The sequence below is a fragment of the Microtus pennsylvanicus genome, chromosome 12 (genome assembly GCF_037038515.1).
Source record: "Microtus pennsylvanicus isolate mMicPen1 chromosome 12, mMicPen1.hap1, whole genome shotgun sequence".
NCBI lineage: Eukaryota > Metazoa > Chordata > Mammalia > Rodentia > Cricetidae > Microtus > Microtus pennsylvanicus.
In genome coordinates, this window is record NC_134590.1 from 91,823,483 (window position 1) to 91,841,316 (window position 17,834).

At 48.7% G+C, this 17,834-nt stretch overlaps 1 protein-coding gene across 4 annotated transcripts in view; it reads right to left on the reverse strand.

Annotated features, from left to right (window-relative positions):
- Positions 1-17,834, reverse strand: part of Ranbp3 (RAN binding protein 3) — a 51,460-nt gene that overhangs the window by 4,175 nt on the left and 29,451 nt on the right. For 2 of the 4 annotated variants that reach the window (XM_075942600.1, XM_075942597.1), the window contains 8 exons: positions 17,732-17,803; positions 6,298-6,363; positions 5,846-5,938; positions 4,743-4,870; positions 2,338-2,451; positions 1,059-1,162; positions 828-903; positions 32-134 (listed from right to left, as the gene is read on the reverse strand). In XM_075942600.1, coding sequence (XP_075798715.1) covers positions 32-134; positions 828-903; positions 1,059-1,162; positions 2,338-2,451; positions 4,743-4,870; positions 5,846-5,938; positions 6,298-6,363; positions 17,732-17,803 — 756 coding nt within the window. The remainder of the gene's footprint in view (positions 1-31; positions 135-827; positions 904-1,058; positions 1,163-2,337; positions 2,452-4,742; positions 4,871-5,845; positions 5,939-6,297; positions 6,364-17,731; positions 17,804-17,834) is intronic. The other 2 variants (XM_075942601.1, XM_075942598.1) reach the window with 1 other exon arrangement.

Sequence of the window (17,834 nt, forward strand, 5' to 3'; positions counted from 1 at the left end):
CTCCTGAGGTGTGTGCAGAGCTGTGCCCTACCTTTCTTGGGGGCAGCCTCCTGGGACGATGGCTCAGACCCTGACTGGACATGCGTAGTCTCCCTGCTGGCATCTGAGTTGGCTTCATTCAGCTTGGGGGGGCTCTGAGGAAACAAGCGTGCCAGGGCGGAGCTGCTGTGGGTGCTGAGGACAGAGTGAGAGGCCCAGCAGGGACGGCTGCTCAGCACTTCCCGGAGGCCTGAAACCTGAGCACCCTGCAGGGGCCTGTCCTCAACAGCCATTCCTAATCAGGCCCTCCTTTCAGGACCACACGCTGTGGCAGACCAACAGGAATAAGCTGCAGCATGGCGACCGTACCAGGTGCCAGGGGCATGACCAGAGTCTGTGGACACCATGGTGGGGCTGGGCGCACACCCAGAGGGAGAAAATGGCCGAGAGGAGTGGGTGATGGCTAGACTCTGAGTCCTGGGCTATGAGTGTTCAGAAGCAGGGAATATGCATGCGCCTGCTATCCTGGCTGCCCCTGTCCTGCAGAAGTGGCAGGCATGGCTGATTCTGTGAACAGGGACACAGGCCACCTATCTCAGTGGTGTAGCTTTGGGGCCAGCTGTGGCGCTGGCCACAGGAATGCCTGTGTCAGTGAAGAGTAAAGACAGGGTGAAGCTGGCCCCCTAGTAGCCTCTGAGGGGCAACAGAAGCCTGTAGCGAATGTGAGCTGGAGCTGGTCTTTCTCATTCCTGTACCTGAGAATCCTGTCCTGACTCCACAGGAGACAGCATGACAGCCACATGCTGTGAGCCCCCAAGTAGATAACAGTGCCAGCCAGGGCCACTCACCAAGACGCGCTCGCTCATGTTCTGGCCAAACACAAACTTGTTGGAGGTGTCAGTACTGTGGGCTGAGCTGTCTGCACTGGAGAGGAGTGGCACCGTCAGTGTGCACCACAGGCACACACAAATGCCTGTCTTCCCCCGCCCCCTCAGGCCCACAGCCTGCCGCACAGGCCAGCTGGACCTCTCTTCGAGATGGAGAGTCCTGGTGGCATGTGTGCACAACAGCGCACTCACCTGGAGCTGATGTACTGCAGAAAGTAGTTGGTTGCAGTAGGTGTTTCTGAGCTGGGATGCGCAGTGCTGTCTGCATCCGCCACAGCGACGTTCTCATTCATTAACTGCAGAGAGAGGGAAGGGCTGCTCACGTGGTCTTGTCTGACAAGTCCTGCCTTGAGGATGCACTGAGCACAAGGTACATCTGCCACCAACATGGCCACACCTGACACAGTGGTGAAGACACAAAGACAAGATGGGTGTGGTGGTGCACACCTTTAATCTCAGCACTGGGTGGGAGAGGCAGGAGAATCCTAAGAGTTTAGGCCAGCCTGGGCTACACAGTGAGATCTTGTCTGGTGTGGACCCACACACCTGTCATCTCAACATTGCAGAAGGCTGAGGCTCAAGGCTGGTCTGGGCTGCACTCAAAATAAGTGGGGAAGAGAAACCTGCAGAGAGGATCGCAAAGCTTTAAGAGCTTTTCTACCTTGTTAGAAGCCAGCCATATAATGGCGGTATGGTACCATGACAACCACAGTTTCTCCGTGGTTCTGTTAAAAGCCATGATGTAGGTGTCACTCCTGACACTAGAAGATCCTGCGACCCTGGCTCATGGCTGTGCCTGATGGGTGCCCAGCCCCAAGAAGGAGGTGCCTATCAGAGGGCAGGGGACAGAAGGTGTGCTGGAGTCTTTTGCATGGGGGAGCATTTCAATGTGGTGACAAAGGTCTTGCTGTGCAGCCCAGGCCAAATCACTCTCTGAGGGGCATCCTGGGTCCTGTGGGTACTGAGAACTGCCCCAGACCCCAAGCTCCGGCACTGCAGGCATCAGACTTGGTTTCCAGGAGCAGTCTGACCGCTCTGCTGAGGATTCTGTGGTCGCCCCACTGGGAGCTGCTTGAGCCCAGGGCCCAGATCACAAAGCCAGGCTGGCTAGTATACAACTGCCATCCCAGCAATCAGGAGGCTGAGGCTGGAGGATCAGTCCAGGGTCATCCAAAGCCACACAGTGAGTTCAAGACCTTATCTCAAATCAAACCCATGCCAAATCAATCACGCAACCAGCATTTTAGTGTTGTTCTTGGAAAGATGACCTGAGGTAGCCCAAAATCCTAGGACTTGAGGTTAGCCAGGGCCACATGAAACACTACCTCAGAGTGGGGAGGGATTCTCAGTGGAACGGTGCCCTGGGCAATGGATGTCTGGGTAGATGTGTGGCTGTCGCGGGTACCCCAGGCCACTCTCCTTAAGAACTGGTTGCTGCAGTTCCACTGTCCCACATCCACCCAGCAAATACCTTCACTCTGTCTCTCAAGTTCTGTCCAAACACAAAGGCCTGTGGGGCCGCCTGCTCCTCTTCACAGTGCCCCTCCTCTGAGGTGCCACGTGGGGTTTTCTGAAACACTTTCTCCTACAGGGAATAAGAAAAGAACCCAATCATACTTAGAAGCGATGGCAACAGGACGTCCAGGAGTCTGAAGTCAGCCAGGCGCGCACATGGCTGGCAGCTATGATAGATTCTCCTGGGGTGAGGAGCGTTAGAGAAAGCCCTGAAGCCTGGCAGCTGTCCAACACCAGAAGTTCCCTGCCTCAGTGGAGCTGACAGAGGGTAGATATGGAGAGCTCAAGACCCAAGGGCACCCTCTGAGCAGTAGACTGGCTTCTGGTCCTAGGCAGTCTGCCTGGGGCTCAGAAGGCACTTCTAAGAACCTGTTCCCGGGGACTCTACTCAGGAATGAGGACACTGGCTGTCAGCGGGGCCAGACACGTCACCATACCCTGGTGCCAGCAGAGCCAGAATCAGAACCAAGGGTCCTGATATACACTAGAAATGGGGCATCAGCTACCAAGAGACAGACCAAATGAGCCCCCATCAGTCGTGAGAGGAAATGGTGTGGTGTGGGACACAGATGTGAGATTCCACGGTGCACAGAGCCAGTGGCTGGGGACCTCATATGGCAGGCCACTCCCACACTTCCAACACAGCTTCCTGGACTGTTTTACACCAACTTATGTTTTTGTTTTTTCCAAATTAATTTCTTTGACTATGTGTGTGTACAAGCATGTGTGTGTGTATGTGTGTGCATGCACATGAAAACCAGAGGGTAACTCCCTGGACTGGTTGGTCTCTTTCTCCACTGGGCTTCAACTCAGGTCATCAGGCTTGCAACAAGCAGTTTTAGTCCATTAAGTCCTGTCACTGGTCCCTCTAAATACTGTCTTGCAAGTGTGACTCCCTGAGTTCAGGGACTTGCTCAACCATGTGGCTCAGATGAGGGGAATCTGGAGTGTTGCCAGGAGACCTCTGGGCTGACGCCCTGGCTGCACATGGAAGGTGTGTGGGTGGTGCTCTCAGTTCTGGAGCCCCACTATTCCTGTGGCAGCAGCCTTCAGTGGTGGGAAGGGTGGCACAGCGCTAACTGCGCTCTCTGCGAGACTGTCACGAGAACAATAGCCCCCCCCCGGCTTGACACTATACATCTGGTTCCATTTTTGCTCTGCCATGGGTCCTACGCCTACACAGGGAGCATGGCTTGTATGCATAGTCCTCCATATCCCTGTTGGGCACCCTACTGAGAACTAGTCCCCAGGTCTGTTGTCACTTTACCAGGGTTTCTACCCGCATGGAGGAGTCCCAGTCTCAGGGTTCACAGAGTCAAGAAGCCCTCCTGTCTGACATGTGGCCAGGAATGCTGTGAAGGGTTCTGCCTGCTCTCATCACATCAGGGACAATAAGCACGGTGATCCTGTCCATCGGAAAGGTGGAGCCTTGGGGTGAAATCTGGGCGCCACAGGGACAGACCCAGAGTCAGATCAGTGTTAGCACTGAGCACCCAGCCTGCTGGAGAGGTGGACCAGCATGTCCTCCGCTAAGGGATGGGAGGGGCGTGCACTGTGGCAGACAGGCTGGGCACTGCAGAGGGTGACTCAAGTGGATCTGGATGCTGGCACAGCCTGGCTGGAACAGTGCACCTGATTTCCCTCCTGTGTCTCAGTCACACTCACAAGAAGCAGGCTGTGGGAGCGGGATGAGTATGTCCCCATGTGGCTTTGACTGTGACGCCACATGGATAAATTCAAGAGCAGAGCAGACAGCCTGAGAAGCAGGTGGGGCAGGGGTGGTGGCCTTGAAACCCTGGGCTGCAGGGCCCTCTCCCCTCATGTTTCCAGGGCTGACACCCCAGCACCACCATACGTGCACCTGAGGGCCCATCTGTGACTGGGAGTGGGGTAAGGGGGAGATGACACACGTAGGACCTTGTATTGGAGACACACTGTGGTGAGGACAAAGCCACAAAAGTCGCTCCTGGGCTCTTGGGTAGTGGGGCCCATCCTGACTGACTGACAGCCACCAACCAATGCCAGGTGTCCAGTGGCTAAGGTCTCAGTCCCTGGTGTGGTGTGAGAGGACTTTTAGCAGGGGCCCTGTGGAAGTGGGTAGGCCACAGGAGCACCATCCCCGCAAAGGACTGAGCCTCCTTGGCTCTCTGCTGTCCTCTCCATTATTGCCTAGCCCCATGCTGGGAGCCTCTGCAGGCCCCTCCTGGGTGTTGTGTTCCACTGTGCACAGAGGACACTGAGCAAGCCCAGGCAGGCCAAGCGCTAGGAACCACTTAAGGCGTCTAGGCTTGGAGAACCTGAGCAGAAATCACACCAGGCCTGGAGCTGCAGCCCACTCCAGCAATCCCATGACCCACCAACCTCAAGTGTGTTTGTCCCCTCGGCAGACTCGGAGGGGCTCCTCTGTGTGAGGTTTTCTGGTGATGCAGACGTGGCTGGTCCTGTGCAGTCTGTTGGCATGCTGACCCCATTGGTGCCACTACTGGGGACTGCAAAAGGGAGAGAGTTGGCAGGTGGCACATGTATGCATCCCCTCCTCAGCCCTCTGGCAGCTGCCCGAGCTGCTGGGCTCTGTCTAGGCTCCTTTGGAAAGAGGCTTCTAAAGTCCATTCATCTTAGGCAGGGCATGGTGGTAAGTGCTTTTAATCCCTCCACTTGGGAAGCAGAGCTATGAGTTCAAGGACAGAGCAACATGGAAAATTCTATGTCAATCAGGGGTACATTAAAAAAAAAACATGCATTCTTAGATTAAAAACAAAACATGCCCAAAGCTCCCACATGAGGGGCTGCTGTCTTTATTCTGGATATACTACACCAGCAGGCGGCACGCACGGAGCTGGGTTTCATCCTCAGTACTATTCCCCTCCCCAAACAAGACACAAACAAGAACTGGCTTCCAGAAAATGATGAGCAAAAGAAAACCTAGCAAAGACAGGTCTTGTGCAATTGGAGAAAGCCCGTCTGTGCATGCACACACTCACAAAGCCAGAAGGGAGCTGGCACAGTGGCACGTGCCTACTACCCCATGCTTGAGAATTCCGGGCTAGAGTGAGTCCAGGAGCAGACGGGCTGCACACTGAGATGCTGAGTCACAAAAGTCCAACTAAACCAAGACAAAACGGCAATCACCCTGACATGCTGGGCCATCCTGCTGGCCCCCAAATTGGGACAAAACAAGACAAGAATCTTCGAAGGTGCTATGGCGTTGTCGATCTGGCTGGCTCTGAGCACTGGAGTCAGCATGAGTCAGGTCCTAGGTCACTGCTGAGCTCTGAATGACAAGACCAGAACCCAGCGAGCCCCAGGTGGCTTGGAAACTGCTCTGCAAGGATGACAGAGCACGGCTTGGGAGGCTGACAAGAGAGGTGGGCAGCGTTCCATTCCTTTACTTTGGCTCTCCAGAATGGAGCTGGCCCAAAGGAACCGCTCGCCTCTGTACTTCAGACTGTGACTTGGTCCCTTACCCGTCTGTGACAGCACCTTGGGCTGTGGGGCTTGCAGCACAGCTGGGCGGAGGACACCACGCTGCTGTTCCCTGGGCTTCTGGCTGGGCAGACCTGGAACACAGTGGATTCTAGGAACCCTGTCCCTGCTGCTCCAGGGCACATCAACTCCAATGGTCGTGCATGGGAGGCCACACTCAAAACCAGCCCTTTCTCTATAGTGACAGTCACCTGCCACTGGGATCTGTGATGAGGCCCAGGTCACTGCTACACTCTGAGAGCTGACCCAGTGCAAGGGGAGATGCCCATAGCTGGTGCAGGGTCACAGTGAGTTCCCAGGTAGGAGACACCCTGTCCCCGCAGGTCTGAGCAGCTTTTCAGAGCTGTGTCTATGTCAGTTACGTCCCTGTAGACAGACTGGGGCCTGCAGCAAGGATCCTGGGGCTAGGTAAAGGCCTGGCAACGTCACCTACCTGCACTGGGCGCCTGGCCATGGATGAGCGTTGGGGGCTTCAGCCGGAAGCTGCTGCTTTTCTCCTCTGCAAGCACAAGACACAGCTGAGCTCAGAGAAACAGGGAGCACAGTGGGTCTGAGACCCTGAGCATGGTCTAGGCTGCGTCGCGCAAGTAGGAGGCCCCGGGTTAGAGGTGTGACTGCAGCAAGACCAGCCCAGGAGACCTGGAGGCTGAAGATGCTGAGGCAGGGTAACATATTCACTTGGCCTGGCTCTTCCTCCCAGGGGAGGGAGTGATGGTACTGTTGGACAGGCCCCCAGGACATGCCTGGAGTTCAGTGCCAGCTGGTCTAACCTGACCCAGGACAGGAAGGTGTGGGAAGATGCACAGGTCACAGGCAGTCTTGGAGGCTCAATCATCAGGCATGGGGAATGCAGACTCCACCCCCTCCTCCCATACCCATGATCCTCCTGATGGAATCAAACAACAAAATCCTTGGGAAAAGGTCAACAGAAGATAACCCTAAAACGTCGGGTTGGGGAGCTGGCTCAGTGGGTAGAGTGCCTGCTGTGCAAGCACAAGGACCTGAGTTCAGATCCCCATACACCAGCAAAAGCACACACAGTGCAGGCAGAGATCTCTGGCCAGCGGGGCCAGCCCAATTGGTGAGATTGGGGCAATGAACGATGACAGTGTGTTGACAGGCACAGGTGAGAACACCAGCACCCCTGCAACATGGTGCTCCACATACACAGAAAAAGAAACTGTCTAGGTCTTAGGTGAACAGAAGGTCCCACAGTGCTGGAAATGCGAATGGGGAATATTCAGAAGTGGTGGACTCAGAAATATGAAGGGGATTCGTGATGCCTGCAGCTGAGGAGGGAGGACACTGAGGGGGACTGGAGCCAGGACTCATGAGGATGGAGCTTATTTGGGGTTGACAGCTAAACACTGGGAACACTGACAGGAAACTGGCCACACAGAAAAGTTCAAGGGCTGCCTTGGGGATCACCCAGTCAGAGCAGCACTCAAGCCAAACATGACCTGCATGTGTGACAAAGGGGCCACTAGAGCCAGCCATGGAGCTGGGCAGGGAAGCTTCCAGAGGATGAGTGCTGGACCACACTTTTCAAACCAGAGACTAAATTCAGAAATGGTCTAACTGAAACCCAAAGGCTAGCTTTGGGCAGCTGTGTCCTGGCCATAGGTCTCTCAGGGTCCTGTTCCCTACAGAAGTAATCTCAACAGCTGGCCATAGGGACTGCAGCCACTCACCTGCACCAGCTTGGTGTACTAGCGTGGCCACTGTGCTAGGATACAGGGATTCACGCAGGGTACCACTATGACCAGATGGACAGACACTTGTCAACACTCAATGAGCAGTGGAGGCTCAGAGTTCTATCCCCGGCCCCATCCACAGGGACACCCAGGGCTCTTCTCAGGTCCTCTGGAGACTCATTTTGCTAACAGTGTTGCTGTATGTGACTCACCTGGGACCTGGAAAACCCAGCTTCACCCCCTCCCACATAACTGGCTATTGGATATATGCTACCTGAGAGGCAGGGGTGCTGGCTGATGGGGGAAACTGCTCACCCAAGGGAGATCCCTGCTTAACTGGGACTACACTGGGGACTGAGCCAGGCTGGCCAGAGACTGGCAAAGCTCCCAGAGCAGCTGCTGACATGGCTGTGGGCTGGGCAAGGATGCGGCTGGCTGGGATGGCATGATGTGAGGATGAAGGGCAGAACCGGGTTTCTTCCTCACTGTGTAGCTGAGGATGGCCTTGAACTTCTGATCTTCCTGCCTCCACCTCCTAAGAGCAGAGGATGATGACAGGCCGGGCGGTGGTGGCGCACACCTTTAATCCCAGTACTCGGGAGGCAGAGGCGGGTGATCTCTGTGAGTTTGAAGCCATCCTGGTCTACAAGAGCTAGTTCCAGGACAGGCTCCAAAGCTACAGAGAAACTCTGTCTCGAAAAACAAAACAAAAACAAACAAGCAAAAAAGAATGGATGCCTCCACGTCTGGCTGAAACCAGGCTTCTTCATGTCAGGAAAAAGGGTTAGGGCATTAGAACCCTATCAGTGTGGGCTCCATGTGCCCAGGAACAGGGCCAAGCAGGGTACCCTGAACACCAAGATTCTGGTTCTAGAGGCCACACCCCAAACAGAGAAGCAAGGCAGATTCCAGGGCTGAGATGGAGTGGTGAGCAAAGTCCCTGGGAGGACCAAAAGTAAAGGGACTAGGAGTGTTCAGACTGCTGACACCCACGCATCAGATTCATGACAGCCCAGAAGCCACCAGCTCAAGCAGATGATCCAGATTTATATCCGCCTTGCTCCAAGACCCAAGAACAGGGCAGGGAGGGAAGGCTCTGGGGCTATAGGTGGGACAGAAGAGTGGGGTGAACGAGAGCTTCCTACCCAGGGCAGAGCATGACCATGCTGGGGAAGCACAGGGCCCCGACTGAAAGATGGACAGTAGTAACACCAGAGAGAGTATGGAAACTGTGCCCAAGATACTAAGTCACTCTTGTGGATCCCCAAAAGTCAGCCCTGGGTCTGAAGACTCTCCTATGAGGAAGCCCTGCCCTGCAAGTCTAAGGCCTGAGTTTGCATCTTCAGCATTCACATACAAAGACAGACACACACAGAATCAAGGCAGGCCAACCGCAAAGCTACAAATCCCCTTTGTGCTACCTCTACATACCCACAAACTGGCATGGGGCCTTCAAACCAAAGGTGTGTGCAGCTGGAAGGGCCTGGGATGCCTGTTCTGCAGGGCAACTATGCTCTAGATGTGGAGTGAAGGCAAGGAGGGGCCTGGCTATCAGGAATTGGACCGCACCTCCTCATAGAGCAGAAGCAACACCTGCCACCCTGGGATGGACCACCAGGACGAGGACCAGAGGCAGCAGAGGTCAGGGCCCTGAATGCTCTAGCTCTTCAGGGCAAAGCCAAGGATGATTAGAGAATCTGGCTTCTAGACCAGAAAGGGAGGTCACACATGGAAGTAGGGCCAATGCTCTTATAACGGCTGCCTGGCCTTCGGCGGCCATTGACACCACACAAAGCATCAGAATGCCTGTGGAGCTTCAGTGTTTATACCGCCTCTGTCAGCCTGACTAGGGAGATCGTTTATAGCCTAGGACGTCTCAGGGCTGGTGTTACAGAGAAAAGACCAAAAAAGGCTGCCCTGTGTGCCCCTCAGCTGTGGCTAAAGGCAGTGCTTGGACTCAAGCCGGGTGCAGAGAAACCTGGGGACACAGTATCCAAAGAGCACAACTGCCTGGTCCCGAGTGCTCCGCTGACTGGTGCTCATCGCCATGCCTGGTTTATACACTCCTGGGATCCAAACCCAGGGTCTCCTGCACACTAGACAAGTGTACTACTCACTAAGCCTCAGCTTGGTTTTCTGTTGTTTTTTAAAAATACAAGGCAGTCCCTAGCAGCCTGTAAGCCTCCAGGCTGCACCAGCACCCCTGCGACCCACCCAGACCCAGTCTGCAACCCAACCCACGGAGCTCAACAAGCTCCCCACGGCCAGCCCTCTCCCACAACTCCAGCAGACTATACAGGCAAGGTGCAAACCACACCAATTGAAGAACAGATGAGCAAACACCAGTGTAACAGTACATTCAACAGCCAGAAGAGCAATATGGCACCCAGAACCCAGAGATCCCACAGCAGAAGACCTGAACATTCCAATGCGGCTCAAACACACGAAAACAGCCTTAAATAAATCAAGGAAAAGACAAATAAACAAACAAAAAAAATAGGAAAAAAAAATCAATAAATCCCTTAAAGAAAGCCAAAATAGTCAAACAGGTGAAGGAAACAGTTCAAGACTTGAAAACTGAAATAGAAACAATAAAGAAAACACAAATGGAGAAAATTCTAGAAATGGAAAATCTGGGGAAGTGAACAGGAACTACAGATTCTAGCATCACCAACCGAATACGAGAGATGGAAGAGAGGATCTCAGTTGTTGAAGATACGATAGAGGAAACAGGTTCATCAGTCAAAGAAAATGTGAAATCCAGTAAATTCCTAACACAAAACATCCAGGAAACCTGGACACCATGAAAAAACCAAACCTAAGAATAATAGGGATAGAAGAAGGAGAATAATTCCAACTCAAAGGCATAGAAAACATATTCAACAAAATCACAGAAGAAAACTTTCTCAACCTAAAGAAGGAAATGCCTATGAAGGTACAAGAAGCTTACGGAACATCAAATAAGCTAGACCAAAAAAAGTCCCCTCGGCACATATTAATCAAAATACTAAACATAAAGATTAAAGAAAGAGTATTAAGAGCTGCAAAGGAAAAAAATCAAGTAACATATAAAGGCAGACCTAACAGAATTATACCCAAATTCTCAATGGAGACTCTGAAAGCCAGAAGGTCCTAGACAGACGTTTTACAGACACTAAAGGACCACAGATGCCAGCCCAGACTACTATACCCAGCAAAACTTTCAATCACCACAGAGAAAACAAGATATTTCATGACAAAACCAGATTTAAATCAAGCCATAAATCAAGCCCTACAGAAAGAACTAGGAGAAAAATTTCAATCCAAGGAAGCTAGCTACATCCAATAGATAATCTTATACCAGAAAAATCCAAAGAAAGGAAACACACACTACCACCACCAACAAAACCAAAAAATAACAGGAATTAACAATCATTGGTCATTAACATCTCTTAACATCAATGGATTCAATTCGCCAATAAGAAGATCCAGGCTAGCAGAAGGGATACAAAAACAGGATCCATCTCCAACTTCAAAGCCAGACATTACCTCAAAGTAAAGGGTTGGAAAAAGATTTTCTAATCTAATGGACCTAAGAAGTAAGCTGGTGTAGCTACTTTAATATCTAACAAAATAGACTTCAAACTAAAACTAATCAAAAGAGATGGAGGACATTTCATATAACCATCAAGATGAAGTCTCAATTCTGAACACCTATGACCTAAATACAAGGACAGCCACATTCATAAAAGAACAATACTAAAGCTTAAACCACAATCAAACCCCACACATTAACAGTGGGAGACGTCAACACCACACTCTCACCAATGTACAAGTCTGCCAGACAGAAACTTAACAGAGAAATAAGGGAACTAACAGATGTTATGACTCAAATGGACTTAACAGACATCTACAGAACATTTCACCCAAATACAAAAGAATATACCTTTATCTCAGAACCTCATGGAACCTTCTTTAAAACTGACTACATATTTGGTCACAAAGAAAACCTCAACAGACACACACACACACACATACACACACACACACACACACACACACACACACACACACACACACACACACACACACAAAACTGTAATAACCCCCTGTATCTGACTGCCATGGCTTAAAGATAGAGTTCAATAACAACACAAACTACAAAAACCTTCATACTCATGAAAACTGAGTTACCACTGGGTCAAGGAAGAAATAAAGAAAGAAATTAAACATTCCTATAAGTCGATGAAAATGGATGCACAAGATACCCAAAATGTATGGGACATCAGTGCTAAGAGGAAAATTCATAGTCCTAAGTGCCTACATTAAGAATGTGGAAGAAGTTCACACTAGTAACTTAACAGTAAACCTGAAAGTCCTAGAACAAAAAGAAGCAAATTCACCCAGGAAGAGCAGATGACAGGAAATAAATTGAGGGCTGAAATAAATAAATTAGAAACAAAGAGAATACAAAGAATCAATGAAACAAAGACTTAGTTCTTCTTGAAAAATCAACAAGATAGACAAACCCTTATCCAAACTAACCAAAAGGCAGAGAGAGAACATACACATTAACAAAATCTAAAATGGAAAGGGACATAACAACAGACACGGAAGAAATCCAGAGAATCATTAGGTCATACTCCAAAAATCTTACTCCACAAAATTAGAAAATCTGAAAGAAATGGACAATTTTCTGGATAGGTACATGACATGCCAAAATTAAATCAAGACCAGATAAACAATTTAAATAGACCTATAACCCCTAAGGAAATAAAAACATAACCCCTAAGGAAATAGAAACAGTCATTCAGGGCCAGATGGTTTCATCACAGAATTCTATCAGAATTTCAAAGAGCTAACACCAATACTCTTCAAATTTTTTCACACAATAGAAATAGAAAGGACATTGCCAAATTCTTTGTACGAGGCTACAGTTACCCTGATACCCAAACCACACAAAGGCATTACTAAGAAAGAGAATTACAGACCAATCTCACTCATGAACATTGATGTAAAAATACTCAATAAAATACTGACAAATCAAATCCAAGAACACATCAGAACCATCACCCACCATGATCAAGCCAGCTTCACCCCAAAGATGCAGGGATAGTTCAACATATGAAAATCTGTCAATGAAATCTACCATATAAACAAATTGAAAAATAAAAACACACGATCATCTCATTAAATACTGAAAAAGCCTTTGACAAAATCTAATATCCCTTCACGATAAAGGTCTTGGAGAGGTCAGGGATACAAGGAACATAATAAAGTCAATATACAGCAAGCTGACAGCCAACATCAAATTAAATTAAGAGAAACTCAAAGCAGTTCTACTAAAATCAGGAACAAGACAAGGTTGTCCACTCTCTAGAGATCTATCCAATGTAGTACTCAAAGTTCTAGCTAGAGCAATAAGGCAACAAAAGGAAATTAAGGGGATACAAATTGGAAAGAAAGAAGTCAAACTTTTGCTATTTGCAGATGATATGATAGTACAAAGTAAGTGACCTGAAAAATTATAACAGGGAACTCCTACAGCTGACAAACACCTTCAGTAATGTGGCAGGATACAAGATCAACTCAAACAAACAAACAAACAAACAAAATCAGTAGCTCTCCTTTATCATATAAAATGATAAAGAAGCTAAGAAAGAAGTCAGAGAACATCACCCTACATAACAGATACAGATAACATAAAATATCTTGGGGTAACAAAGCCAAAGAAGTGAAAGGCTTGTTTGACAAGAACTTTTTTTTCTTTTTTTTTTTTCTGGTTTTTCGAGACAGGGTTTCTCTGTGGCTTTGGAGCCTGTCCTGAAACTAGCTCTGTAGACCAGGCTGGTCTCGAACTCACAGAGATCCGCCTGCCTCTGCCTCCCGCGTGCGCCACCATTGCCCGGCTTGACAAGAACTTTAAGTCTTTGAAGAAAGAAACTGAAAAAGACATCAGAAAATGAAAAGAATCTCCCATGCTCTTGGATAGGTATGATTAACATAGTAAAAATGGCCATCTTACCAAAAGCAATCTACAGACTCAGTGCAATCCCGATCAAAATTCCAAAAACAATTCTTCAGACATTGAAAGAACAATAATCATGAAAAAAAATACCCATATCTATCACCATGCACAAAACTCAAGTCCAAATGGATCAAAGACCTCAACATAAAGCCAGCCACACTGAACCTGATTGAAGAGAAAGTGGGAAGTACACTTGAACGCATTGGCACAGGGAACCACTTCCTAAATAGAACCCCAGCAGCACAGACACTGAGAAAAACAATCAATAAATGGGACCTCCTGAAACTGAAAAGCTTCTTTCTGTAAAGCAAAGGACACGGTCAACAAGACAAAAAACAGCCTACAGAATGGGAAAAGACCTTCACTAAACCCACATCAGACAGAGGTCTGATCTCCAAAATATACAAAGAACTCAAGAAATTGGACACCAAAAGATCACATAATCCAATAAAAAAAATGGAGTACAGACCTAAACAGAGAAATCTAAAATGGCTGAAAGACACTTAAGGAAATGCTCAACATCCTTAGCCATCAGAGAAATTCCACTCATAGGCGGTTTTTAAACATAAAGCAAAGAAAGCCAGCCTACAAACCACAATTCCAAAGTACTTAGACATTTAGAGAACAATGTAGACAATAAGAGAGACTTACATAGATAGGGCGATGGTGGCGCACGCCTTTAATCCCAGCACTCGGGAGGCAGAGGCAGGCGGATCTCTGTGAGTTTGAGACCAGCGGTCTACAGAGCGAGTTCCAGGACAGGCTCCAAAGCCACAGAGAAACCCTGTTTCGAAAAACAAAACAACAACAACAACAACAAAAAGATATAATCTACATGGGAAGTAGAAAGTATAAAAAGGGGGCTGGAGAGATGGCTCAGTGGTTAAGAGTACTGACTGCTCTTCCAGAGGTCCTGAGTTCAATTCCCAGCAACCACATGGTGGCTCACAACCATCTGTAATGAGATCTGGTGCCCTCCTCTGGCGTGCGGGCATACATGGAGGCAGAATGTTGTATACATAATAAGTAAATAAATCTTAAAAGAAAGTATAAAAAGACAAGATCTCCTGAGTAAATTGGGAGCATTGGGACCTTGGGGAACTGAAGGGGGAGGGGAGATGCAGGGAGGGGAGCAGAGAAAAATGTAGAGCCCAATAAATATCAATAAAAAAAAGAAAGAACAATAATCAACTTCATATGCAAAAACAAAAAACCCAGGGCAACTAAAACAATCCTGTATAATATAGAAGTTCTGGGGGCATCACCACCCCGACTTCAAGATCTACTATAGACTACAGTAATAAAAACAGTATTGTACTGGCATAAAAACAGACAGATGGATCAATAGTATCAAATAGAAGACCCTGACATAAATCCATAAATTTATGAATTCCTGATTTTTTGATAAAGAAGCCAAAATTATACAATGGAAAAAAAGAAAGCATCTTCAACAAATGGTACTGGTACAACTAGATGTCAATATGTAAATGAATGCAAATAATCCATATCTATCACCATGCACAAAATTCCAGCCCAAGTGGATCAAAGACCTCAACATAAAGCCAGCCACACTGAACCTGATAGAAGAAAAAGTGGGAAGTACACTTGAACACATTGGCACAGGAGACAACTTCCTGACTATAACACAAGTAGCAGACACTGAGATCAACAACTAATAAATGGAACCTCCTGAAACTGAGGACACTGTCAACAAGTCAAAACGGCAGCCCAGAGAATGGGAAAGATCTTCAATAACTCCACATCTGACAGAACGCCGATCTCCAAGATATATGAAGAACTTAAGAAACTAGACATCAAAATGCCAAATACTCCAATTAAAAAATGGGGTACAAATCTGAACAGAGACTTCTCAACAGAACAATCTTAAATGGCCGAGATACACTTAAGGAATTGTTCAACATCCTTAGCCATCAGGAACTGCAAACCAAAATGACTCTGAGATTCCATCTTACACCTGTCAGAATGGATAAGATCAAAAATGCTAATGACAGCCTATGTTGGAGAGGATGCGGAGTAAGGGGAACACTCCTCCACTGCTGGGGGGGGGGTTTGCAAACTTTTACAGCCTCTTTGGAAATCAGTATGGTGGTTTCTCAGAAAACTGGCAATCAATGTACCTCAAGACCCAGCTATAGCAATCGTGTGTGTGTGTGTGAAAACTGGCAATCAATGTACCTCAAGACCCAGCTATAGCAATCGTGTGTGTGTGTGTGTATGTGGTTATACACACACACACACACAGACACACCCCCAAAGGATGCTCAATCACACCACAAGAACATGTGCTCAACTATGTTCAAAGCAGCATTATTCGTAATAACCAGACCCTGAAAATAACCTAGATACCTCTCAACCAAAGAATAGATAAAGAAAATGTAGTACAATTACACAATGGAGTACTACTCTGCGGTAAAAAACAATGACATCATGAATTTTCAGGCAAATGGATGGATCTAGAAAAAAAAAATTATCCTGAGTGAGGTAAACCAGCCCCAGAAAGACAAACATGGTATGTACTCATAAGTGGATATTAGATGTAAAGCAAAAGATAATCAGGCTACAATCCACAGCCCCAGAGAAGCTAGGTAACAAAGAGGACCCTAAGAGAGACACATGGATTTCCCTGGGAAGAAGAAATAAAAAAGATCTCCTGGGTAAACTGGTAGTGGGGAAGGGGAGGGAAGAGAATGGGAGGGGGAAGGATTAGGTTGGTGGAGTTGGGGTTGGGATGGGAGAAGAGTAATGCAAAGAAATATCTCGACAGAGGGGGCCATTTTGGGATTAGAGAGAAACCTGGTACCAGGGAAATTCCCAGGAATCCACAAGGATGACCCCAGCTAAGACTCCTAGCAATAGCGGAGAGGGTGCTTGAACTGGCCTTCTCCTGTAGTCATACCAGCGACCACCCAGACTGTCAAGGGAGAGCCTTCATCCACTAACTGATGGAAGCAGATGCAGAGATCCACAGCCAAGCACTGAGTCAAGCTCCGGGAGCTCAGCTGAAGAAAGGAAGGAGGAGGGGTTGGTTTTTTTGTTTGTTTGTTTTGAGACAAGGTTTCTCTGTAGCTTTGGTGCCTGTCCTGGAAATAGCTCTTGTAGACCAGGCTGGCCTTGAACTCACAGAGAGACAGCTCATGGACTCTGGAGCAACAGTTAAGGAGCCTGTATGGGACCAACATATGCCCTCTGCATAGATGACAGGTGTGTAGCCTGGTCTGTTAATGGGGCTCCTAGCAGTGGGATCAGGACCTGTCCCTGTCACATGAGCTGGCTTCTTGGAACCTATCCCTCATGCAGGGATGCTTCACCCTGCCTTGATGCAGGGGGAAGAGCTTGGCCCTGCCTCAACAAGATATGACAGGCTTTGTTAATGGGAGGACTACCCCTTTCTGATCAGAGGAGGAGTAGATAGGAGGGATTGATGGGAGGTAGAAGGAGAGAACAGGAAGAGAGGATGGAAGAGACACTGGTTGGTATGTAAAATAAGTGAAAAAAATAAAAAATAATAATAATAATAAAAAAGACTCTCTGATTGGGTTAAGTTCTAGCAAAGAGCTGTGTTGTTTTAGAGGATCCAGGTCTGTCAGCTGAAGGGGAAAGCAGTGTTCACAGACCACATCTTCCAGCTGTGTTTGCACAGGAGATGGACCTCTGTATACATGTGTGGTCTAGGTGACACCCCTCACAGCACAGATGGAGACTCAGGCCCTGCCACCAGACCACACCCTGGAGGGCAGCAGACATCAGATCCAAGAGTGTCTATGGGTAAGCGGGCTGCTGGGCTTTGCCAGCCTCCAACAGAGCATTTCCAGAGTCTCTGTGCCTAGATCAGCCTCTTTCCCGCACTGGTTGGGAGCCAGAGGCTGGCATTCATGTGGATGCTGCCCCCTTGGCCTCACCATGTGCCGCAGCTGAAAGCACAAGTGACAGCCCCTGGCTCTGCCTGAGTGCACACATGATACCTGATGGGTGGGGACACCGTCCCCTCCAGTCCACAGCAACGACCATGTCCCTGCAGAGGCAGTGACATTCATGGTTGGTGTCCCCACAGGGTTTGACAAGGAACCTCCCAACTCCACCTTAGCGCAACTGTGTCAGCTTCCTTCAGCCCAGATGGGCCCCAGACCCACACGGGGGTCACTCACCTGAGTGAGTTAGAGAGGATGTCCGCTCGCGCTTGATAGGAGGGCAGTAGTTTCCATCCTCACGGTCAGAATCTAGACACAGAGTGGGCAGGGTCAGGGAGCA